At 42.7% G+C, this 27,279-nt stretch overlaps 1 protein-coding gene across 1 annotated transcript in view; it reads right to left on the reverse strand.

Annotated features, from left to right (window-relative positions):
* shdb (Src homology 2 domain containing transforming protein D, b) overlaps positions 1 to 26,503 on the reverse strand; it is a 28,632-nt gene extending 2,129 nt beyond the window's left edge. Inside the window, exons 1-7 of the mRNA XM_059341920.1 lie at positions 25,850 to 26,503; positions 24,847 to 25,219; positions 22,744 to 22,894; positions 18,221 to 18,442; positions 8,412 to 8,489; positions 7,477 to 7,651; positions 4,334 to 4,453 (exon numbers count right to left, since the gene is read on the reverse strand). Coding sequence (XP_059197903.1) covers positions 4,334 to 4,453; positions 7,477 to 7,651; positions 8,412 to 8,489; positions 18,221 to 18,442; positions 22,744 to 22,894; positions 24,847 to 25,179 — 1,079 coding nt within the window. The 5' untranslated portion in view covers positions 25,180 to 25,219; positions 25,850 to 26,503. The remainder of the gene's footprint in view (positions 1 to 4,333; positions 4,454 to 7,476; positions 7,652 to 8,411; positions 8,490 to 18,220; positions 18,443 to 22,743; positions 22,895 to 24,846; positions 25,220 to 25,849) is intronic.
* Between the last annotated feature and the right edge of the window lie 776 nt (positions 26,504 to 27,279).

The following is a 27,279-nucleotide window of genomic DNA, read 5'->3' on the forward strand; positions in this document are numbered from 1 at the left end:
TCCAGCAAAAAAAAAAATTACTCGGCCACCATATCGGTTCTTGATTAATTTCCCCCCTCTGAAATCAGTATCAGTATCAGTCTCAAGAATCCCATATCAGTCAGCCTTTAGTGTTAAAACACTCAAATAAAAAAGGACTGTTTGCAGTTAAGAGACTTCCAGGATGTTCAGGAACATGTTATAAGCTGTGAAGCAGTAAGTCACTCCAGCCACCTATGACAGTTCAGTGATTAGGTGAGATATCGTATCTCTCAGTGGCAGAGAGTTAGGAGATGAACGTTTTTGTTTCCTGCTAGTTTGGGGAGCAGAATTAAGTCTTTAACCCTTTGATGCATAACATGGGTCTCATTCATTTCCCATGTTATTTAATGCTGCTGTGTGTTTCTGTGCTCTATCTTTTAATATATCTTATCTTTTCCCACATATTTTATGATTGAATATTCCATGTGTTCTTTAAATATCTTGTTTTCCATTTTGCTTCTCATACTTAATGAAGAAAAAAAGGTTTTGTATTATTACACAGCTAACTACTTGGCAAAGTAGCTTGCTAAGTAGTTAGCTTAGCAAGCTACTTAGCTAAATACTTAGCCAAGAAGTTAGCTAAGTAGTTAGCTTAGCAAGCTACTTAGCTAAAAAATGGATATGGGTCATTTTTGACCCATGTTGTGCATTAAAAGAGTAGTGACACAAAAAGGGATTTTGTTAAAAAAAAAATTATAAAGGGAAATATAAAATTAGGATGTATGATGAAGAGGAAAACCTGAAATACTGAATGATGAAAATAATTTATTGCAAAGATATAGAACATAAAAACTCTGTCAGGTCACTTTAGACCCATGTTGTGCATCAAAGGGTTAAGCAGGTGAGAAAGCAGATGCTAAGGTACAGAGCGGACTGTGAAGTTGATTGTTTTTGTTGTTTTGGTGTTGGCTAAAAAAAACAGATAAATGAAGAGGGAAAACTGTCAATGGAGCTAAAATTAGCCGCACATGGAGTGGCAGCCAAGACGCCAACACAGCTAGGTAGCATTGCCACCCAGCCCACTGTCATCAGCACTGGCTTACTCTGGCAAAACAGTAAATAGCAGCACTTATTTTGAATACAAAGAACAGAAACGATGTATTATTGTCAACCTCTATATTTTATTAGGGAAATTTCACATCCATAAATGTAAATTTCAAGATTCATCCCCATCATTTAAGCTGTTTTTGATTTAAGTTGATTATTATTTTAAGTCTCTTAAGTTAATTACTAATAAGAAATGTATATCTGTAACGAATATCCATGCAGATATTTTAAACCAATAACCTGTCGCAACAGCTATAACTAGAACTTTCATTTTATAAGTAAGATTACAAAGTCTGCCACACCAAAGTTTTATACTATGTAACTATGCTTGTTACTATTGCACAATGTGAACTGGTATGCCTGAATTCCTTGTTTGTATTGCAACTTTAAAAAAATCTGAAAACAAAACAAAACAGTGAATAGCAGTTTATTGCTCATCAATTAAACTGTGACTGGTCCCGAATTTGTCATTCACCCAGGTTACAGCTTCAGTTTTTGATGCGAAGTAGCATGTTCTGTGCTTGTAGCGAAAAGTACCGTAGCCGGCATGTAGCTGCACATTAAAGCTAAGGAACAAAGGTCTTAAAACTACTGTTCGGAATCAAAGCTGGAGAGGTAACACTCTCAAGAAGTAACACCATTCAAATGTGATACACGACCAAAAACATCCAATTTATGACCATGACAAAGTAGTGCCCACCGTCTGGTGTGAGAGTAAAGAGGGAACACATGAAATGTGGGGCACATTAAACATCATGCAGCCTTCTGCACATTTTGTCACGTAATGACACAGTGGAAATGACAGCCTGGATTGATGTTCGCCTTCTTTTTCCTGCACTTTGAGGACATGTTTCTAACCAAGATTTAACACCATGTCACAAATTAGGAAGGACGGGACATTATGATGGATGAATGAGTGGTGTAATAGCACACAAAGGAAGAAAGAGAAAGAAAGAGAGAGTGAGAAAGATGAGCGATGGACTGTGAAAGTGGCTTGGCCGAGAGAACCACACTGCTTCCTTGCCTTTAACTGCCAGGCAGCCGTACATGACTTCCCCTTTAAGAACCAGGCAGCCAGTCATGATGTTTGTCTAATTATAGAAGCTGAGGGAAAGACAAGACCTGGAACCGGTCACCATAATTGTCATTGTTCTAGCAAACCGAATTAAATTTTGAAGAGCAGTGAAACCCAAAAAATGCTCACTGAGACTATGAACAGCCAAACAACAGGCAGTTTATGATTGTCCCAGTGGCCTCCAGAGCACCGAGAGCCTGATGCTTCATCACGTCAGCGCTCAGAGTTGACAGCGTGCTTTCATCCAGTCCTGTTTGTTTTGGGGACTCTTTGTACCTCGTGGTACATTAGAACCTTCGAGCGAAGTTTCATAAATATTCATGTCAGTATGAATCTGGCAGGTCTGTCTGTTTCACTGCTGACTCACTTTGGAGTGGTTCTTCATTTTGTCTCCGTTAAACAGCCTTCATCATTCCTCACTGTGTAATCTTACAGTAGGTGCGGTTCACTTTTTCCAAGGAAACCCACACTGACAAAAGCGCATGCACGCCACATTGTTTCATATAATTAAGCTTATGTGGGTCATTACTACACAAGCTTTCCTGACTGAAGGCTATATTGACATCGCAATGGTAGTGTCAGCCACAACACCCTGATAAAGACTAACCTACTGCTTCTTCCTCATCTAAACGAAAATATTTTTATGTCAAACTGGAGACAAAAAAGGAAAATTCAAATTTATTACAACTTGGATCGTATTTTCTCTTATATCATAATAGCATTGTACCCACCAAAGTAACTTGTGATATCTGACAGTCAAACAAACAAGCCAATGGTTTATAACTATATAATCTAAAACACTGTGTTTGGAGGTAAAATCCAAATGATTAAAACACGTTATTCAACTTTTCCACAATAAAATATCTACAATGATCATACAGCCCCAAGCTCTCTTTAAGTCTTCCTGTGTTAGTAATTCTGAAAAAGCATGTTTTGAACAGGCACATCACCAATATTTTACAAATACCAACACGTCAAACAACAGTACGTAATTCCAGTGTACCAGTGTGGGGAAGTTGCCACAAATGCCAGAAAGCACAACAACTGTATTCTGCAGAACACACTGAGCTTCTCCTGAGGGTGATAGGCTTGGTCTGCATTGTGCGAACTTGTTTAAAAAGGGCTTGAATATAGTCAGTCATTTATATTGTGACAGTTGCATACTGCAGCTTTAATGTTATTTTAAATAGTTAGAATAAAGGCCAAAATGAAACAATGAAACCCAAGTTTTCCTTTAAGCTGATTAAAGATCTAAGCTGCCTTGATTCTTTTCGATTGTGCCATGCTAGCAGAGGTTCTTTGTTATGTTAAGACTCTGAAGGTCTACAATGAAGGACAGAGCCACCTTCTAGCGAAACAAAATAATAGAATTTGTGTTTTCATAATAAAAATCAGTTCTTCCAAAACCCCAAAATCACAAGTGCCAGCTGAGGAACCAATGCCAGTAGTGACCTTGTTGCTTGAGCAAATGTGCATGAGTGTGTGTGTGTGTGTGTGTGTGTGTGTGTGTGTGTGCGCGTGTCAAACCCACTCTGCTCATGTAAATGAGTAATGCATGAGCTTGTTTATATGTCAGCACAACACAGTGTCACTCTGTGCCTCTCCCCCCTCCCTTCCCTCCCAGATTCCCTTCTTGTGTGGCCCGCAGAAGGTAATTCATATTCATTAGTGATTATGGGGAGGATGATGTGTGCACTGAAGTGTGCTCTACCTGCCTGATTACCACTTAGAGGGCCCACTGGGGCCACGGAGGAAGGCCACAGAGAGGGGCCAAGGATGGGGTGAGGACAGAGGGAAGATGGGAGGGCAGTGTGAGGCCGGGACGATGGATCATGCCAGTAATTACAAGGGAGAGATTTGACCAGATAAGCAGTATTGTGCCCTGCAAATGAGTATCGGGAGAGGAATCAGTGCAGTAGTGATCGTGAGTGGGGGGTGACGGTGGAGGGGAGGGAGAGGGGAGACAGATGGAGAGGTGTGGAGACTGCGATATGAGATCGGATGCTCAGGTGGCTTCACACACACTTCACACGCTTCTCAGCCGCAATGGGAAGTGTGTAATTAAATTGTAACGTTGCTTATCGGGGAACGATACGGAAGGTGCTCAAGTGTTTGTTTGAGCTTCGTTTGCTGTGTTAGGTCAGAGTGTATTTGTGTGTGTGCGTGTGTGTGCGTGTGTGTGTGTCTTACCGTAGGGACAGGGAGTAGTCAGAGCGGTTGCCTTGACTGCTCCTCACCAGGTAGCTACACTCTTTACACAGCGTTAGCAGCGACTCTGCCTCCGAACGCGACAGTGAGCCGTGGTACCATCTGATAGACAGAAGACACACACACACACACACACACACACACACACACACACATACACATACACATACACATACACATACACATACACATACACATACACACACACACACACACACACACACACACACACACACACACACACACACACACACACACACACACACACACACACACACACACACACACACACACACAAAGTTAAGTGTGATTCCAACATATATTTACACTTTTGTTGCTGGATGTTGACACTCACAGACTGTAAATATAGCTACACGTGTTAAAATTAGCTGCCTATCATCACAAGAACAATGATGATACAAGAAGAAGATATTACTTATATGAATGTTTCTACTGATTAATGTTCATGATTAAACATTCAATGATTACAACATGTAATTCCAATAAGCAGATGGTCTCTCTGGCCTCTTTTTTTTTTTTTTTTTAAATGGCAGTAAGTTCTCAGTTGTAACACCATGGCAGAGCCATTTCTCGCCTTTGCGCTGACACCTTGCTGCCTGTCTTTCCATCAGCACATCTCAAACACTTGACTGAACAACAGCACTTAAGAGTCTACAAGCCGCACTTGACACACAGGTGCTTTGAGCTCGATAATCACAAACAGAATGCTAACATAGTCATGCAAATAAAAAGTTGTTCACATTTACCACTGTAAATTTAGCTAATTAACACTAAAAATGAAGTACAGCTGAGACAGAAATATCATTATTTTTGCCGGCATTTGCTCATAAACCGAAGTCTTGGATAAATTCAAATTGCAGCCAGTTTTGATCCCTAGATTAAATGGTATTGGATCACCAAAGTTATTACAACTTATCACAATGAGTGCAAAAATAGCTGTACCAGTTTTTTGGCCATCAATCCCATCAGTTGTTGAATCAATTTACTCAAAACTATAAATGCCAACCTCATGTTTAATGGCAACCCATCCAGGTATTGTTAAGATATTTGGACCAAAGTTGTGGATCAACCATAAAACAGCCTCTAGTGTTACAGAAAACACAGGAAGCGTACCACAAAAGTACAATAAAAAAGCATATGATAATAAATTAAGAACCTGGTCTCACAGAAATCCGTGAAATAGCAACGGATTTCGCTTAACTCAAAATCCGTGGAATAGCCACGGAATCGCTCAAATTTCCGTGAAACTGACACGGATTTCGCTACAATGCAAGTTAAAGACAGTCATATCCCATGGCCATCCCATTGATATTTTTTCCTATTGGTTTGTTCCAAGTTACGTGACTTTCAAGGTTCCGGCGGTCAGAACAAAAAACATGGCGGACAGTTCTCTCATTTTTAGTGAAAAAATTAATTGCGAAATCTGTGGCTATTTCACGGATTTCTGTGAGACCATGTTGTAAATTAAACAGGGACCAACATGACCTATAAATAACAGTTATATTTTTCCTGCCATAGTGAGATTATCTTGGACATGAGCTGGTCAGGTGGTTGGCTGAACGTTACAGGTAGACAGTGCTGCTGTTTCTCTGTTTAGAGGAAGAGCTGAAAGAAACCACAAAGCTCATAACAGCCCTTAAGAGATCATCAGGGAGTAATGGGGCATAATAATCAACCGCCATCCTCAAGTGAATGTGTGTGCATGTATGTGTTGTTGCAAATACAACACTGTGTGTCGTGTGTGTGTGCATGTGTGCTTAAGGGGTGTCATGTGCTTGGATTTCATTAGTAAAACTGCCTTTTATGTGCACAGAAACAGCACATAAATTACACCAATGATGTCTGAAATTACAAGACCAAAGTAAATGTGTGTTTTTAATGTTCTGACTTAATTAGCTCTCATTCTAACCTTTCGCAGTTCTGTAAGCTCTGATGAGCGCTGCTTAGCCGAAACACATAACCGTTTTCTTTTAATTTGTCCACGCCCTTCATAGATCAAAGAGGTGCAAATAAAATGGGTTTTTGGATTTATTTGTGGGATGTACAAGCCTGTTCCCCCTCAAATATTCAAAATCACTTTTATAACAATGTATGATAAACGTGTGTGCATCAGAGCCATGCAGACACATTTACAGCCAAGAGATTAATAGCTTATGCTAATTGCATTAACATGCAAAAATAATTGCATAATTTAGATTTGTTTAATGCATTTAATCATCATAACTCACATTAATGATCCAAACAAAATACCTAGTTTAATCCTATGTTTCTGTGATATCTAAACATCTTATGCTTTACTGTACTTGGATTGTCCCATGTGGAACTATCCAATCTTGTGCAGAATTGTGGGAACAATTTTCAGCTGATATAAACTGTATGACCAATACTATTACTGCTATTTTTCTTCTAAAACAATTTCTTTATCCTGTACTATATTCAAGGTAATTAAATCACACTGAATGATTAACAATCAAAAGCCTTTTATCTGTGTGGCCAGTACTCCGACACAAAGCAGCTCATATGTGCTAAAGGGGACCTATTATACTTTTCCTTAGTTTATCTCATATATACAATGTGAAAACGTTGGAGGATTGTATTAAATGTATGTAACAGTAATCCCAGTGAGCAGAACCTGTAATCTTGGTTGCTGATGTTGCTCATTTTTCCCCGGTTTTGGTTCGCATTCCTGCTGGAACATTTTTGATTGTGTAGCTTTTGCTTTAGAAGCTTTTACTGGTGATTTTTTCACAGCATAAAAGTGCTGCTACATTGCCATTAGATTCATGTCCCGACTGCAATGACAGTGGTACAGAGACAGGAAAGTACAGACATGAAAGAGACATAGAAATGCTGACCAATCAGAGGAGACTTTACTTTTTCAGAAGGGAGGGTAAAAGGAGACAGGCACCACAAAGGAGCATTTCAGAGTGAGGGTGAATAGAGGTGCAGCAGTCATGAGCAGTATGAAAAAAAAACCCATTAACATCAACATTAAAGCATGTAAACATGTTCTTGTAGAAAGCCAAATACAAGTATGAAGCTGAAAATGGGCATAATATGTCAAATTTAGCTCCTGTTGGTTTAACAGAAGACTGCATACATACACCTGCTTCTCCAGAGGTAGAGTAGGGTCCACTCGCTCCCCCACCATGGCGAGGCCTTCCTGCGGCATTCGAAACTTTATCCCCCCTCCCGCTAGCGGGCTGGACCTGGGCCCCGGTGGACGCAACCTCTCCGTGGGCGACGAGGAGCGGTCCCACTCTGCACCATCAAACTGCACTGTTGGCAGACGGGGACAGAAAAAATGAGTGAGAGTATTTACACAGTGCTATGATCAAAAGGGATTAAACCTCACAGCCAGACTAGGGTAAACATCAGACATCCGGCTAAAGAAAAAGCAGGCATGCACTAGAGAGACCATCTCATCTCTCAAACTAGAGGACAGCAGGTCCCGGTCTGACGGACTGCAAACTCTCAGCATCATCACAATTACCATCATCAACATTTTTATGAGTCACTGAGGGCAGATAGAGACAGGAAGTTGGCGTTTCCCCTGCTTGGCTCTGGTGCAAGTCTTTGTGTTCCAGTAGACTACACTGCAGATTACTTGATGTTGACGATACTGATTCTCTTCTGGAGCAAATTACGTGTACAGACTGAAATGTTATTTACCCCTTCTGTGCCTGATTTTGGTGAAATTGAATCTACAGAACTTGTAATTAAACAGTGTACCATAGCACTTCTAAGTACCCTGAAATGAACAAGGCAGACATCTTAATTTACGGGGAGATTTCATGCGTGGTTGATGCAAGAGGGGGAAGAAAGGAGAGCTTTAAACGCCCCGAAAAACAGACAACACAACAACTGCAACAGGCAGGGACAAATGCAGGTGCAGGCTGCCAGGGGACTTAGGATGGAGGGAGAGCAGATGTAGGACAACAGCTTGGGTCATGAAGGTCAGGTTAACTACATCTGTGAGTGTTTGAGGTGAAAAGGGAAGAAGGAAGGGGGGAGGGTTGTGTTCAGGGTGGGAGGTCACCTTGCTCTCTGACGGGGGGCTCCTCCTCCAGCTGACCCACTGGGGCAGGCCAGGGCAACTCCGACAACTCCCTCATTTCTAATACAGGGGAGGGGAGCAGGGAGGAGGAGGCGAGAGAAAAACGAAGCGGCAGATTGAGAAAACAGCAGATGGGGTTGAACAAAGTTAACCAAAGGAAGATATATGTGAGAAAAGTGGTGATGATTAAGATGTGAAATCAGGTGCAAGACTTGGATGTGAGGAGGAAAGAGTGAGAGAGAAGTGAGATGAGATGGGGAAGTCCTGTTGAGAGTCGGTGAGATGTAATTAACTATACCTCCTGTCATGAAGAGGAGTAATATACTCTACTTCCTGTCTCTTTGCTTCATCACACTTGAAAAACATAGTCTTCAGACCCTATATTTACGGTAATTTATCATGTGCGATAAGAAGACAAGAAGAAAGCAGAGGAGATGAAACAGAGAGGACGGGAGAAGTCGCAGGCTGCATTATTTATAGTCATTTGAACACATCCACTTTAAGAAACTGTCTAGTCGCACTAGATGCAATGAAAACAAAACGTGACTTCTTGTGCACTGCATCCCACAGAGCGGTGTGACAGAGAAACTGAGGCGGGGGGCAGAATAATGCTCCATCCACTGTCCTACCTGCAGTATGAGAGCAGCTGAAGGTGCATAGAAATTAAAATAGCTCATTATCTACCATGGCAGGCAAGGATCTGCTTTAACAGTCATTACCACGGCCTCACACACACACGGACACACACTTATTATACGATTTGCCAGCTTCACACCGGTACATTCAGCTCCTGCACACAGCGAAAACGGATTACAAAACAAATAAAAGGAAAAGAGGGGTGACATCTTAATGAGCCGACAAATCCAAAGACCCCCCAGGCCGGCGACATCAAAGGCCATTTGAATGGGCGTTTGGAGAGAGACCCGGGCTGTACATACATGCCTCTCTCCCTCCCTGGTTAATTATTGAGCAGGCAGACACACTCCGCCACTTTCTCTGGCTCTCTGTGAATTATTGATGCATGGCGCAGTACAATGGCCCCATCTGGAGCGGGCCGCACCTCCGCTAAAGCCAGGATTAAAGTGTGGCCTGGCACCCCTCAATGGGAAACATGCACGCAAACACGCAGGTCCACACACACGATACCCTGAAACACCAGCGCTGCCACACTCTGCTGCCTGTCCTCTCGCCACCACATCACATTTCACACCTCTAATTCTCAAGCACAACTCAGAGAGACGTATTAGAAAGAGAGAAGGGTGTAAATGAGAAGCACACGTGAGCGGTGACAACAAAAGAGAGAGAATCGGCAGTCAAGACAATTTATTACAGATCAGAAACGTGTTCAGCCGTCTGAGCAAAAGATAAGTCAGGGTTTGTTTTAAAAAGACCCAGAGGGGAAAATATCACGATTCCTCTTCTTCTTTCTCAACAAGTCTTTTTGTTAAGAGTAAAAGAGAGTCTTAAAATTGTATTTTCCCTTTGCCAGAAAGTAAAAACATCTGCCAAAAAGTGGTGAGATGATTTCAGTTGTTTCCACTGCCTTATCCCATGAGATGATTTTGGCTTTGGACATGGGCGTTTCAAACAATGCACTTGTTTCTGGCTTCCATTTCATTTATCTTGGTCGACTCTAGATCACTGCACTACACAAGTTTCAAACTGCTGTCTTTTGGACCTAGGGTAATGGTAGTTTTCTTTTCAAAGCAGGTAGTCAAACAACATTCATCCTGCAGCTAAGCAGTGACTCACTCACTGATTGGACAAGTTTAATGAATACCAGAAAATGACTGAGTCCTAAAGTCCAGCATTGAAATCTTAAAAATGTTTTCTTGACAGCATCTTTCAAGCGGCAACCTCAGGTTCTGAAGGGTTTGCTTTAGGGTGTAACTACCGTAACTATGACGTCTTAGACTTCGTCCCTTTCAAGGTGTTTTCAGTTCATGAAAGTTAAATTGTAACATTTTGGTCACCTAAAAAGTCTTGTTGAGGATTCGGTTGTTCTAAAAGACACAAACAGAGCCCGCTGTTGTGGTGACAACTTGTTAACCAAGCTAGCTTCATTAGCATTAGCGAATAATCTAGAGGCCTTATTCCCATCTCCACCCTCTCATCCAAATATGGTCACTTTTAGCTCTAGTAAAACAGGATGGCAATGGCCGAAATGCCAAAATCAAGGCTTCAAAATGGTCGTGCACAAACAAATGGGTGACATCACACTACACAAAATCACACACTTCCATTATACAGCCTATATCTGATGTGCACTGTGAACAATTGAAGTCATCAGATACATGACATACTGTACTGTATATTTGTGTCTGTGGACACACGGACACACACACGGACGCACACACACACACACACACACACACACACACACAGACGGACACACACACACACACACACACACAGACGGACGGACGGACGGACGGACACACACACACACACACACATCAATGACACAGTGGCTTACTACAGGGGTGAATCATTCCACTATCTGTCAGAATATATCAAATTGATATCAAGAAGCCCATTTTCATATATATTTATATTAAAAATTAAATAATTTTCTTTGATTCGGGCTAACCCACATTACTCTTCTAGACCTGCAGGCTCCACAAAGCTAACTAGGACTGGTGTATTTTTATCTGGTGGTTAGATTGGAGCATTGGCAGCAGTCTCCACTGCACAAAGCTACACACACACACACACACACACACACAGAGACACACACACACACACACACACACACACACACACACACACACACAGACGCACACACAAACCTGGCCTGAGCTCCTCACTCTGATAACAAAAGGCTGAATACCAAGTAGCACACACATATACACACAAGCAAACACACACAGATAATCACACCATGTCACTCATTCACTAGCAGAGAACATCTGGCTCCCATTCACTTCTAATGGGAACCTGTGGATGTCTCATACGTAGAAGGCTGTTAGTGCTCTGCTTTGTTCTCCAATACAAGACAATGAGAAACACTAATGGCTTACGGACAAAGGCACTCACAGCCTACATGATTTGTACTTAATATACATTGTATTCATGATATATGCTAAAAGAAAGGAGTGTGTTTTCCATTCCATTGGTAGACAGAGCTGTCTACCAATTTGACCCAGCTGATAAAACAGGTAAGAGCAATTCAGAAATAGGTGGTCTGCCAAATTCCCACATGTGCCTCAACTACCTGCTAACAATTACCAGAAATGATGTGAGGGGGAGGGAAAGACCAAACCTTTCTGTGTTGCACAGAGGACCCATCGCCTTGAGTGACGGCTAACTGACTTTTCAAGCACACCAGCTGTTTTCTGTGTCCTCGTAATAAAGAAGGAGCAGACAAAGACAATGGAGCGGCTTCATTAGCTCCATTAATGAAGACATCTGTTTTTTAAGCATCCCTGGCATCCCATCTTCTCTCCGCACACAAAGACCTTCTGCTGGGCAAAATGGCCCCCATAAGGACAGACAATTACCAGCGTATGCCAGTAGAGAAGAAGAAGAAAATACAAATATAAGTTCCACTTTCATAACATGGATCCACTAGTGGTGTGAATCATCGGAGGCCCCACAATCGATTTTATCCTGATACTTGAATCATGATACGATATTATTGCGATTTTAAGCATTTTGCAATATGGTGAGTATTGTGATACAATATATTGCGATTTAACTGTTTAACTGCATTTTGTGTCCACAAAATAAAATTTAATCAAGTATTGTTTTGTCAAATAAGAAAATTCACAGTTCAGTATTGGGAGGCAGCCATGTTTGTAAAGAGGAGACTTGTGGGAACCAAGAGAGCCTGTTTTCATTGAGATAGCATGAGGTCAGAGATCACATGAGCGCTTTGAAAATCACCATGAAACATCAAAAAATATCCTAACCTTGCAGCACTTCCCAACACGACACCTGACATATTTGGTGCCTATAGCTATTCTAGTTTCAAATGATACCAGTATCTCCAGTATATTCCTAAAAGCCCGCTACGGCCTCCGGAACAGCGGAAACGGCGGGCCAGCAGAATGCTAAATATCAATACTTGGCGGCCATGAATCAATGTAATATTGCTATACTATGCTGTATCAATTCTTTCCCTCACCTCTAGTATCCATACATTTCTATTTGTATGCTAAGCTTTCCATATTTCCGACAATCTTGACTGTATGTCCATTTTCCAGACATTAATTATATCTATTCCCCCTGCTTCCTGCAGCTCTTACCATCTTCCACTCTGTATTAAACATCCCCTTTCTTCATCACCCATCTTTCACCTATCTTCCTCTAAGTGGAGCATTATCTCTCTTTCCATATTCCCTCGCTCCTCTCCTGTCTTGCCCTACTCTACTTCCATCACCTCTACACCCGTCTTTCATATTGGTTGGCGAGAGGGAATCACAAAGGACATGCCTTTTCATTAATGTCAGTAAAGGTTCACGCTGAAGGAGAAAGAAGAGCAGTGATGGGGAGAGGGAATAGGCAAGTACGAGGAAATGTGACAAAGAGGAAAAGGAAGCAAGAGTAAAAGACAGACAGAGAGAGACAGAGTGGGAGAGAGAGAGAGAGAGAGAGAGAGAGAGAGAGAGAGAGAGAGAGGGAGAGAGAGTACTTCGACTGTGCCAGTAAATTGATGAAGAGGCTGGTCAGATGCCCCCAGGGCCTGCTTAGAGCAACAGAGAGCAACATCACACCAGAAATGGAAATCTCATCTTATTGTTTTTTTCCTTGCTCGCACGTTTGTCTGCATGCACACACGCACAAATGCATTTTCAGTCTCCTAGAGACACACACACACACACACACACACACACAGAATTGCTCAGGAAGCCTAGCCCTGTCCTGTCAGAGCACATGTATCCAGACAACCAGACACACATACAAATGCAGACCATCTGTCAAAGTGTCTTTGCAAGCTTTGCTAAACCAACCTTCTGTATGCATTAACACTTTAAAAACCCCTTCAGCATCCAGGAAAGATACACAAGAATGCATAAAGCTATGTAATGCTCTGGATGTCTATCATAATATATTTAAAATTTCTTCAGAATCTCTTTCAGTTTTAGATTTAAAATACAATGGCGGCTCCTAAAGAGGTTAGCGTAGATGATGCAGTAGCCTCAGTTATGTCAGAACTAGAAAGAGTAAAGCGGATTTCTCTGAAAGTTTTCTTTTCCTGATTGGTTTCAGCACTGATGGTGATTTATCCAATCACCTGCCAGGTGTTTTTTTAAAAGGTTTCACCCTTTTCTAATAAAGTCTCCAATGACAGCTTCTCAGATGATTCTGTGGGCCACAAATCAACGAATGTTAATGCTAATGTTGACTTTCAACACTTAACTCCCAAGATCCACTCCACTTTGTGTGAACCAATCAACATCCTCTGAACCAACAACATCCAATGAAGTTGCAGGAGGGAACCATGAAGAGCCAACATAAAGCATCTGTATGCCAGCTGGTTTTGTTAAAATGGCATTACATTTGGTAAAAACGGGTATTATGACACAAGAAGGACTCGGAAAGTTTAGGACTTGGGACATGGCTATCTTGACCTGAGACTTACTTGTGACTCATAAAGCAATGACTTGGTATTGGGTCATAAACCAAATAGAGAAATGCCTCTAGATGAAAGTGAAGGGACCTTCAGTCATTACAATTCATCCTGAAGAGCCAATTTTATGATTGAGATGCCCTTATTAGTCCCACAACAACCCGATTCTGTAACTTCTAGGTCACAGAGGCTAAAGTCTGCTTCATATTTCATGATTATCAAAAAGTTAGTCAGTAAGAGTCATCCTCTGGGCACCATGAATGTCTGTCTAGCAATCCACCCAGTACTTGTTGAGATGTTTCAGTCTGGACCAAAGTGGTGAACTGACCAAATTGCCATCCCTGAATCCGTGACACTAGCATGGCTAAAAACTCAAACCGTTTCCCCAGCAGCCATTTGTTTGTTTGTTTGGAATAAAGCCCAAAGACTAACAAAATAAACAATATTGCAATGCTCAGTCAGTGGGAAAAAACACTCTTGCTTTTACAATAATACTGGGGAGTTTCCCTGCACAGCCCCTGTGTTTTGCTGTTGCCTAATGAGCAGCTGCACTGGAACAAGTGAAGGATAAGTGCTTTTCTCAATGGCACTATAATAGTAATTTCTAGGGGTGGAAATGTTATTCATTCACCTTCCCCTTCCACAGTTCCAGCTGATTTGCAGCTCTCACTTCATGTGCACACTCCTCCACTTTTAGATGGCCATCATCTGCATCAAATGGCTCAAAGCTCCTGTACTGGACTATAAAGCTTACAAACATGAAATACATGAAACGCCGATTTGTCTGTTCATTAGGTGTAGCCATCAGAGAGATAATGACATTGCACCTTTAATTAGCTCACTAATTGGTGCTGAATGGTCGCAGGGCCAATCTCTCACTGCTGGACTGTCTATATTCCAAGAATTAATGGCTGCTGTAATTTGAGCTGGATGTTGGTGAATGGTGACAGCTTTCTAACGGTGCAATTAAAATCCAACCGAAATGAGAGAGGCCTGTCACGTACGACCCCTCAGGCACCATTCACCCTCACACAGCTGGCTGGAGTGGACTCCAAATCCACAGGAAAATAAATAAAAATGCTTTGGAGGCAAGCTTATTTCTGATACTATTTGAAAAAATAGCTGCAGAATGCAAAATTCACCCAGGCGATTACTTTTAAGCGCAGATAAGCTGTGAAAATCATAATTAGAGAGATTCTGTTCAGAAGCACTTGCATGAATGCAATGCACGCAAATCCACATACAATATGCACCAGCGATCCTCCCCACGCCCACACACTCATTTGTGCCAACATGCACACAACCTCTTCTCACCCTTGAATTAAGGGGCCTGATAATCAGAGCTGAAAAACCTAGTTGAGAATCCACATGTGTGTGTGCATGCGCCGGTGTGAAGGTGATGATGAGGGGCTGCCGGCAGATTGCGATGCCCCCCTTTTGCCCCCTGCAGCGGGTTATCTGAGTGAGTGTGTCACATCCACAGGGAGGGAGGGCCGTGGGGACAGCCCTGTCACCGCCGCCGCGTTGGTGTGTATATATGTGTGAGGGAGTGTGCCTGTGTTAGCGGATGACGGATTGCACCCTGCCACAATGGCCCTGACTCCCCCTCCTCTCTCTCCATTTCACCTCGCCACAGCCCCCGACCATTAATTCTCCTCAACGCCCCTCCCCTCTGAGGCACTGGGTCTCCACAAACATCCATTGAGCTGCCACCAAACATACCATAACCTTGGACGTCCCTTTCCATTTCTCTCCAGCCAGCTTTCTCCACAGCCTCTCTATCCATTTTCTCTCTCTGTCCATCTCTCTCCTCCTCATTTCATTTTTCCCACCATCTTTTCCATCTTTTTCTGCTCCATCCTCGTCCTCCTCGTCTCTCCCCTCCCTCACATGTGGGCCGTGCCTAGCAACGGCGAGTGGGCCTGGGAATATGGATTAAATGTGAGAATGGAAAATACTGTTTGTGTGTTTACACTTCAGTGCTTTGGTCTGCTCAGACAGACAGCATGCCAGCTCAGAGTGCTGACTCCGAATGGAAAAAACAAGGGGTCAGACAACCCAGAGCCGCACAAGCGTTTTCCTCCACTGCGCTCTCTAATGGTGCTGTAAGCGCTGCTCTGCAGGAGTATGTGGCACAAAGAGGAAAAGCTGGAAAGGAATAAAACGACAGATAAAGCAGGAATGAGTGCTAAGTAGGTGAGAGGTGATACTGGCTTTTAAATTAACTGTCATGCACCTCCTTTTGAAATCACCTATGCTCTCAAATAAGTTACGGTGTCTCTTTGTGGCTCCCCTGGTTAATGTGATTTAAGCCCGAACACGGTGCGCATGGCTGTGTGTGTATGTGCGCTCAGACAATGGTGTGCTGACCGTGGCTCTCTTATTAGCACTGGATCGGTCACGCACATGCAGGCATGTAATTAACTGAGAAGAAAGGGGGGGCACACACAGGATGGGAAAAAGGGGAGGAGAGCGGGAGTGGAGCAGAGTGCACACGAGGCAAGGTTGATTTATTATCCCATCACCTTGACCTTGGTGACTTGGAGATGCAGCTCAATTAAGTTGACTTGGCCTTGCATGCCTTACACTGATCCACTCCTAAATGACCTATCAGTCTCGTTCTGGTTCTCTTTACCCCTCTGTCTCTCTTACTTCGACTTCACTCTCTTCCTCCAATTATATTCAATAGATGGAGCATAATGGGATGAGATGTGACATACGCTGTCAGTGCAACTTTGGGAAGAAAAAAAAAACATACACTGTGCCAATTATTTTAGAAATACAGCACATGATATGAGGATTATAATAGAAAATGACTCTTGCTTTCTGTTCCTTCCTCAGCTAACCTTCTCTGTATGACGTCTATCTCACGCATACACACTCGCACAAGACACCTCTGTCAATTCTAATGTCCATCTCAGAGGTTGTTAGGACAGTGGTCCGTCACATGTGAGAGAGCAAGAAATCAATAGTCACCAGAAGGCGGTTAAATGCAGTAAAAGAAACAGAGAGAGACGTGTCATTTGAGCCAAGAGAGTGAAGGTCACAGCACTCTCCGTTTCCTGCAAAAAAGGATTCTGAGATGTAGTGATGTGGCGCAGTCACTACATTAAAAGGTCAGGACAGTTAGATGAGTATTTCACTATATAGGAGCAGCAGGGGTCTCTGTGTGCTCCTGGAGCGCTTTGACCTTTATTAAAAAAGCCCTTTTTGAGCTTAGTCTTAATCATTTTCACTAATTCTACTGACTGATTCCCGTTTAAAAAATGACAGATTTTATAAAACACCTTAAGGTTTATTCTTGACAGCCAGAAGCTCCGGAGCTGTACAATGAATCCCTAACACCTACTGCACAAAGACACTTCGATACAATGGATGATCGCCAATATGGGGGCATTAAACGTGTGGGTGTTCAGTTAAAAATGCTTCTCCTGCAAACTGCTTAGCCATCCAAAATCTCACAACCTCAATTTCTGCTAAAAGCTTTAATTCTGGGAAACTGAATATTGATTTAAATATACAATGAAGCATGATTTAGCAGCTCCGTGGTCTAAACATTATTTAAATGTTTTTCGCAAATCCATTCCCTGTATAACTTTGATGTTCCCAGAACAGCTGCTATGTTTTACCAGTGTGAATCACTAGCAAAGACCAGAGACAGTCCGGTTCATGAAGTACTCCTCCAGACAGGTTAAGGCACTTGTTAGTGTGGCTCCGTCTAGTTTTACTTAAAACGCACACTTCAATTATGGAGCGTGAGGATGTAGCTGACGCGTGTCTTAAGGTGAAAAAATCCCACAGTTTCTTTCTTATGGTTTATTGAAATCCTTTCGTTTGAGCATTACAAACAATAAACTGCACCAATCCAAAATAATAATAATTATGAGCACGGTCAAAAACTAGTGTGCTCTCCTCGTCTCCATAATCCTAATTAAAGCAAAGTAAGCAATTATGACGTTACACACATCTCAGCCAATAAGAAGAGTGCAATTCCTACGAACCAATAGGCATTCTTACAACCTTAATAAAGAACCATGAACTATGAAATACAAATCTGAATTATTTATCAGCTTATACAAAATGGCTCTAACAGCACTGTTAATTGGAGGTAGGGTTGTCCTATATATCTGCATTATACTGACATTGTGATATGATGCTAGATATCATCTTAGATGTTGGAGTTGTAATACGGCTTAGTGTTGTTTTGTTTTCGATCTACCTGCAAAAGCTTTGGAGATGTGATCCTTTTTCCATTCCCAAGGTTGGTCATACTCATCAGCCGGTCTCTCATCATCTTGTGGCAGCCTGCTGCTCTCTTTGCCCTCCTCCTGAGGTTCTGCGTACAACAGACCCAGCCGCTGGCTTCGCTCATCTTCATAGGGGGTGTCGTAGAGCTGCACGCCGCCCCGTGATCGTCCTCCTCCTGGACCACGCTGCAGCTCTGTTGATGCAAAAATAACACAGATTCATACCCTGACACAGACAAAAAAAATATTCCTGGATGTGTAACCAGTCTGCAAGAAAAAACAGGCAATATTAAGAAATAATATTTGCCAGAAGCAATGTAGTCTCCCTAAACACACGAGTAATATTATTCTGTACTACAAAGTAAAACAAAAAGCCTGTTGAGCTCTGACATGACAAGAATTAGACTAGAGAGACAAATTATGTTTACACAGCTTGCTGTGGGCTCAGAATCTCATATAGGGGGGCTTAACAAGGCCTTGGGCTAGCTGCTGAGTTGCAACACGGTAGACAAACCACCCACCCCCCTTCTCTCGGCCATCCTGAATCCCAGCAGCAATCTAGCGCAGCGCTCAACAGCATCCGTGTTCCCTCGTTAACATTTTCATCACTTTCTCAGTGGGTTCCAACCGAGAAATGTTTCTCTGCACTTGCAACTATTGTGCAGAGTCAAATACGGCCTCGAGATAAAAGGCTTTCAGATTATTGATGCAAGCAAGAGAATGAAATCTGATTTCTACATGCATCAATAGGAGCCTCTAAGCCGCAGCAGCAGCAATCAGCAATGGCGCTTTGATATGTTGACCTCAAAAATGTACCTTTTAAAAAAACAGGTGGTACAGAAGGAAAGGAAATGGAGGGAAAATGAAGGAGTCGGCATCTTTTGTGCACACAGCCGAGAGGAGGTGCACTCACGTGAGGAGGGAGCAGGACTAAATGGAAGGGTTCCCTGGTGAAAGGCGGAGAAAAACTTTAACCTTCACACGACAAGACAACGCTATTGGGCGGCCCTGTCGTCACCATGGCGACCAAGTGGAGGCCCTGGGGAAAGGCCCTGAGGTTATTAAGAAGAGGGTGGAGGGGAAACGGAGAGAGGAGGAGCAAGGCGAGGTAGGAGGGAAAGAGGAGGTGGTGGAGGCGGAGAAGGAAGAGGAGTAGGAAGCAGTGAGGGGAAGGAGGAGGAGGAGGAGTGTGATGGGAGAGAAGGACAAGGGAGGGAGGTGAGGAGGGGGAGGTCTGTCAGTGTTTGATGTTAAGTCATTGAGACAGAAGCACAGCAGGGCTGAATGCTGCTCTACCTGCGCCGGGAACCCGCGGTGTCAGCGACAGCCTGGAGATGGAGAAGATGAAGGCGAAGAGATAAAAACAGGGATGCAGGAAATAAAATGAGAAATTCATCGGGAACATGATGGAGGAAAACACAGGCAGGGGAGGGGGAAGAAAATAGCAATTTGACAGAAAGGTGACAGATTGAGAGGATTGATGACAGGAAGTGTTTAAGCATACAGATATGTGCCAGAGCTGGAAATGGAGATCCGTCTTTTATCCCCACAAACTAAACTATAAGCACTGAAGACTTCACCAAAAAGTATAGTGGAAAAAAGCACACAGGTGTCTTTTCGGGACAGTCTTTGTGAGAGATAATTACTATTCCGATCTCACATCTGTCTTTGCCGCTCTGCTGTGTTTTTTAATGATGAACAACAGACTGAGAGACAGACAGACAAAAGCAGGCAGACAGACAGCCCTGGAGTGACAGGCTCAATTCAAAGTCAATAAAAGAGCTGTGACAATGCTTCTACCATCACAGCTAAGAATCTAATCTCTCCAGATGAAGCGAGAAAAGATTTTCTTCAAGGTTTCTCAATTGGGCTGCAAAAGAGACTCTCTATTCACTTTAAGCCTGATATTACAAACTTCATTTGACCGCCAAAAGGGCAGCAAGAGAGAGACAACAGAGAGAGGACAGGACATAAAATTCGCTACAGGACAGATTAGAGAGACAGCCAGACTCCCCTCAGGGTCCGGGAGAGCCCTCGAGATAGAGAGATGGAGGAAGAGGAGGGGGGATGGCTTTTACACTAAATGACTGGGACAGAGCAGGGAGAGTGCGGTGGGGAAAGGGGCAGACAGAGATGTTATAGGAGGAGAGACAAATGGAAAACGATAGATGTGAGCTAGATGATGTGGGAGAAAATCACAAGGGAGGAGTGAGGCTGCTAGACTGGCTACTGGGTAGACATCTCTGAAAGGGACATTTTGTGAGGCTGAGAGCCAATTCAGCCTGTGAGGAACTAAAAACACATTTGAGTGGACAGAGCCAACACTACAGTGTAGCACTGCAACTGGAATTACTGAACAATACTGCATTTTACACTGGTGCTTTTGAAACAAAGCAAAATGGTAACACTTTACAATAACCATCAAAGTGATGTTTATAGATTGTTTATAAACCGTTTACATACATATTTAATCGTTAAATGTTTTAAACCAATTTCTTCAAGGTATATGAATGATTTCAAAATCATTAACTGACTTAATATGGTGTTAAAAATGTTAAAATGAGTGCAAAACTATTAATAAACTAATAATTATAATGTCATTGTTTGTTAATGGTAAAGTAACTATCAACTGACATTAATATACCATCTATTTGGCATTTATGAATTATAGTTCAACATTAATACATTTCCTGTTTACCATTATAAATTGGCTATATACGGTTTATAAATGATGATTAAACGTTAATAAACTATCTGTTTACCATTTATAAATGATGGTTATTGTAAAGTGTTACCAGCAAAATATATGGAAATAAGTGCATTATTCTTTAAAGGCAGAAATACTTCACGAAAAAGAAAAAAGGGTGATAAAGAACGATAAGCTCATCGTTCATCTCAGTGTTGTTCATCCAAGAAATTGCTGACCGATTATAGATCAGTGGAGATATTACTTGACGCCACTGTTACATATTTTATTCATGAGTTGGTACACCTGAAATACAATCGATTGTGATTTTTGTCAAGTAAGAGGTCTTAATCTAATGCTTTGGGATGTTCGCTTACCCTTGTATAATGAAGGAAATTCTGGATCATTATTTGCACGGAAAAGGTTTACTATACCTGGAGATAACTATCAGAGATAATACAACAAATTGGAGTTTGAAAGAGGGCATGACTTAAGTATAGGCTCACCTCCACCAATAAAAACTCTGTCCACTCCAGGGATTTCCTCCAACAAATGTCTAAAACGACAGTTATTGAGTTACAAAAAGGGAAGTTATAACCCCACAATTACAACATTAACTCTCTCATGGGGAAATGATTCCTCCAAAAAGTATCTACAAGAAACGCCCATAATATGAGGCTTACCCACATCACAGAAAGAAGAAATCTGCTGTGTGTGATGAAGCCTTCCACTAGAGTCTGCAACAAACCATTAATACCATTAATAATTGGCCATGCGACTTTTTTGTTATAGGCCACTCCTACTGCCACACCCCCTTTTTGCGGGTACAGTTTTGAACAGAAACCTTTTATTCATCCAAAAAGTGGTTAGCACTTTCGCCTCACAGCAAAAAGGTCTCAGGCTCGAATCTTCTGTGTGGAGTTTGCATGTTCTCCCATGTGTCAGCGTTGGACTCTAAATTGCCCATAGGTGTGAATGAAAGCATTGCATTAGTAGTCTGTCTCTATGTGTCAGCCCTGTCCAGGGTGTCCCCTCTCGCACAATGTCATCAGAGATCGGCTGCAGCCCCCTACGCCCCGAGTTCAGAAAAGAGGTTATGAATGAATAAATTGAACTTTTTGCGATAGGGCACTCCCACTGCCACACCCATTTCTAGCCAACTGACATGAAACACACACATGACACTTGACCTCCATGCCAAATAACATTCATTCATTCATTCAATATCCTTAACTGCTTATCGCACTCGGGTCTAGGGGGGCTGGAGCTGGAGCTGATCCCAGCTGGGCAAGAGGCGGGGTACACCCTGGGTCACCAGGTCACCAGACTATCGCAGGGCTGACACATAGAGACAGACAATCACGCTCTCATGCACTCCTATGGGCAATTTAGAGTCACCAATTAAATGGACCTGCACTTATATAGCGCTTTTCTAGTCGCTGTGCGACCACTCAAAGCCCTTTCACACATACTGGTGGGAATTCATTCACACACCGATGAACACAGCACATCGGGAGCAATTTGGGGTTCAGTATCTTGCTCATGGATACTTCGACATGTAGGCTGCGATGGTCTGGGATCGAACCACCAACCCTTCGGTTGAGTCAAACCGGTGACCGCTAACCACTACACCACCGTGTAGGCCCACCAAATAACAACATCCTGAAAAATGCTTGTGGATGGACAGACAGACCTATAGAGCTGCTGATCGTGACTAGAAAGGAAGCAGTAAAGACAAAGAGAATGGAACTAAAATGTGTCTATGATAACAATGTGGCTCACTGAAACACCACTGGTAAGTCTACTGACCTGTTATGACCCTCTGGGCCTCATACGGTTCCATGTAGCCGTTGTTCTCACAGGGAACCGGTCTGTGATCTGGTTCTGGCCTGTGGTCCAAGCGAGCATCGAATGGGTCAGAATAATCTGTGTCTCCTGCCAGCGGAGCAGACGGCACCACCTAAAGGAACAAAACACACACTTACTGATGAAGAAAAATGGGTTTTGTCACAGAACATTAACTTGTCCTCGTTGGAGAAAAATGTCTCCAGCACTTTTTGATGTGATATAATGACGACAAACCATTTTCTAAATGTTTTTGTCTTGCGGACACAAAATTTCAAGCATGAGCTATAATGAGTTTGACTTTTAGTTTGCTTTTTCATATCAGCATTTTCTAAAAGTTGCATATCAATCACGCTTTTGAATGAAACACTTGAATAAAAGCATCCTAGGGACTGATGATTTTCTTATAATTAGGAGAATTCAGCCTGTAATACGTGGGGTACTAAAAAGGAAAAAGCGTTGCACAGACAATAGCTCATCAAGACCTGAGATTGAGAAAGCAGCACACTCAAATCACACCCTCGCTGAATGGCATGTTAACTATATGTTTGGTTACAGACCAAACCGTATCATCAAGGCACTAATTTGCATCTTTACTGTGCAACATCACAAAACCACACCAATACTGTGTATATGTAGTAGCTATACAATGCAGTTTCCTCTTGAAAGCCATGAAGAAGGGACTGCATTGTATATTGTGTATTGTCTGCAGCTAGATGTGTTTTTTTGGCTGTAGGAGAACACAGAGAGTAAAGGGGGAGCTGGCCGGTTGGTTGGGAGCATTTGTTCCTTCATGCAAGCACAGGAGGAAAACAGCGGTCAGCTGGCACTGTGACAGATACAAAGGCAGCCATATGGTCACAGGCACACACATACATGTGCACATACCTACAAGCACATGCACATTTTCGAAAAAGTGCTCTCTTCCCTCCCTCTATTTGACAAAGGAAATCTCTGTAGCATGGCTCCCAAATTCCTGACAGACATGCACACGCCCTCACAAAATTACATCCTAATCCCATGTTGATTCTGTAACAGGTTATCTATCGATGCACAGGAATCTGCAATGTTAATTAGAGTGCGGATGTTCCCACAGACCCTGGGAAATTAATGAGAGTTGGAGGAGAGCGGGGTAGAGAGGGGGAGCTATTGACTTGAGTTAAGACTATTACTTCAATCCACTTCAGGACTTTCGCACTTGTAGCATTTTCCATGAGCGGAGTCATGGATTTAACTGCAGAGCTGAAAACCCTGAAATACTCCTTAACTTACTCAGCATATGTGAGCTGAATTAATGCGAAGACCATTTCCTTGTAAAACCTTTGCTTCCTTTCCAGTTGCTCTCTCAACATCTGCTTGCGTTTTTTCTTCCCAGTAGCTGTGTATGTTCTCTACAGCACAACAGGAGAGCACTGCAGTCCTGATGACACAAACAGCACCAGCGTATAAATTATACCTCCCCATGGCCCTTGGCATATCACCATACGCCGTACTGTATACACCCCCTTACATGTGCTCATGCGGGGGTCTCTCTCTCAGCTTGCAAAACTAAACCCCATTTATTATTTATGGAAGGACATAAACTCACGGGACTGTGACCCTCTCTGATTCAATGGTCCGCTCAAGCCATCAATAATTCTTTCTTCCATCCCGGGTAGCGGATTTATATGCCGCATGGTGTGTAATGTGATTTATGTAAACAATGCATATATGAGACACACATTACCAGCCAGTTGCTTATGGAGTCTGATCAATAAAAGCTGTCACGGTGATGGAAATGGGATGAGAGAGAAGTGGGAGAGTGTTTTTTACTCTTCACCACTTACTTGTCTTCCCTTCATCCCTCCTTGTCACCTCCACGCAGGAAACTTAAGGGACCCAAAATCCAAACAACAAATTCTTCCTCTTACCTGTATATCCATTTATAAATCTACATTATTTAGGTGTGAGTTGCAGAGTGTTGGAGATATCAACTGTAGGGATATGTTGAAGGTGATCTATCCCTTTAGTTTGTCATCACCTGCTTTTTGGCCCTACAAACACATGCTGAGAATCTGAAGCTCTTACAGGCTCTTGCTGGTCCTCTAAAGAGATGGCACTGAGGAGGATCTTGGTGCGCCCCAGCTCCTGGGAGTCCACTTTGATCAGTCTGTGTTTGGGAGATTTCACATCCACGCTGGCCGACTTCATGGGGGACCCGTACACAGGTGTGGCAGGGTCAGAAGCCCCAGACTCACACCTGGACCTGTTTTCTGAGTCCTCGTAGGGATCCTCGAAGTCCAGGTCCCTCTGGAGCCGGTAGGCTTTGAGGATCTCGCTCTCTGTGTAGTCTGGTGTGGGCGGCTGTGGAGGCACCTTCCTGCTGCCAAAGCTCAGGTAGTCTTTCAGCCACTTGGCCATCGCAAACGGTGCTGGATTATGGTGGAGTGAGAGCAGGAGGCTGCAGAGGGCAAACAGGGACATGGAGGTTATTACTTGACCTTTTTTTCTGATCTGATTGTTTCAGCTAAGGATTGGATTTGTACAGAACATCGAAAGCTGAAATTGAAATCACAGAACAATATTAGATTCCACAGGTCCTGATGATCTTGTAATATCTGTGCTGGACAACTTTCTCCTGATCAAAAACCCACAACCACGCAGTGTGCGTTTACATGAACTCATGTTACATTAAACTACACCAACAGCTTGGCTTTACGCACTCCTTTTGTTTTACGCAGGGAGCAATAATAACGTCTGGCATCTGGACTTTGCCCAAAGGCTGCAATTACATTTCACACCCCTGCAATAAAGTCCGACGTTTACATGCTGATAATAAAAGGAAGACAAAAGACTGAGAGAGCAATGAGGAATTAAAGAAAATGGGTTTAGATTTATACATATTCTATCTTTTCATTTTGTAATTTAACAAGCGTAAATTGCACTTTGGTTTTTGGAACATACATATTTGGAAAGCTGTAAAGCAAGCTAAAAAATAAGCTGATTTGTCTGAAACTTTCACTCAAACCAGTGACCAAACAGTGGATTTAAATGGCAGAAATCGCTGCGCTACGAAAGCGCACTCACTCACCAAGCCTATTCAGTCCTTCAGCCACTTTGAACGCTTTACTCCGCGTTTCTTCATGTCGCTCACAATAAAAAAAAGCCACAGAGAAGTGATAAAACCTTCCACAGCGTGCGATTTTTATTCCACAAAAGCAAAATAAAAAAAAAGGAAAAACGGCAGCTTTCCCGGAACAAAAACAAGAAGCGCTGAAAATCAGCCGGAGTTCCTCTAACGACTGCCTGCAAATGTGCGAGTGAAGAGAAGCGACAACAGCTCCGAGAGAAACTCAACCGAGCGATTAAAGGGGAGGCGCTTCATTCCCAGTGGAATATCCTCCTATTCCCTTTCGCAGTCAGCCGACCGTTCATTCATTGAAATATCTGCACATCATGCCGTTTGCAACAAGAGATGCATCCTCTTTCAAAATCTCTATAACTGCATGAGGGAAAACAAATGAAGAACAAAAACTGCGAAATAAAAAATACATCTCGCACGAATCTGCTCCAATATGCATTATTTATTCGCATGACATCACTGGAGAATTTGCCTGTTTTAGCTTCACTGAAGGTTTTTCTTTTGCAGTTTCTTCCCTAAAAGTACTACAAAAACCCTGAAGGGTGAACAAAACTGTTGTCTGCTTCCTCATAAAAGGCTTTGCTGGAGTAAGGAAATCCCATCATCCTCTCGGGGCGACATGAACCATGCTGTAGTGAAGTTAAGACAGAAGTGCAGACACAAAAACATTCCTTATCACAAAGACAAGATTCCAAAACTGCTGAAGCCTGTCCGATCTGATTGAAAAATAAGGCATTTTGTTGAGTGTGTGTGTGTGTGTGTGTGTGTGTGTGTGTGTGTGTGTGTGTGTGTGTGTTTCATCCTCTCACAGATGTCCCATTATCCCAAAGTCCAGGCTGGTAAATTGGATTGTGTGCTACAGTGGGTAAGGCCATCTAAGTCTGTTAAAAGACCGTAAATGCTTCTTTCTTTACGACACTCATGAGCTCACTTTCTCCCAGGGGCGGGGAGACTGGATGAGGTCATTGAGCAAGAATCCACCCCCCACCACTATCACCACAGCCATCAACATTATCCCATCAAGACCATCACATCTTCCTCCTCCTGCCTGCCTAGTCCGCCTGCTCCAGTGTTCACCAAGTGCCAGTTTCAAGACCTAAAGGAATGTTATGGGGTTTCTGAGGGAAACCTGAAGTCACAGAGCATGTGTGAGTGCACACATCCTGCCGGTCCCTGCAGTTCAGTTTAAATCAATTATAGCGGTGAAGCTTTAAACTTGAAGACAGGATCGATTTCATGACATCAGCCAGGACAAAAAAGTCCCTCAGATTTGTTTCTGGGGAAAGTCTCCTCCACCCGTTTAATGTCTCCTTCTTACTGCGCTAAAAAGATGTTTTTAAATGTTAACCGAACAGGATTGTGATAACAACAAAATCTCA

The sequence above is a fragment of the Centropristis striata genome, chromosome 9 (assembly GCF_030273125.1).
Source record: "Centropristis striata isolate RG_2023a ecotype Rhode Island chromosome 9, C.striata_1.0, whole genome shotgun sequence".
Taxonomy (NCBI): Eukaryota; Metazoa; Chordata; class Actinopteri; order Perciformes; family Serranidae; genus Centropristis; species Centropristis striata.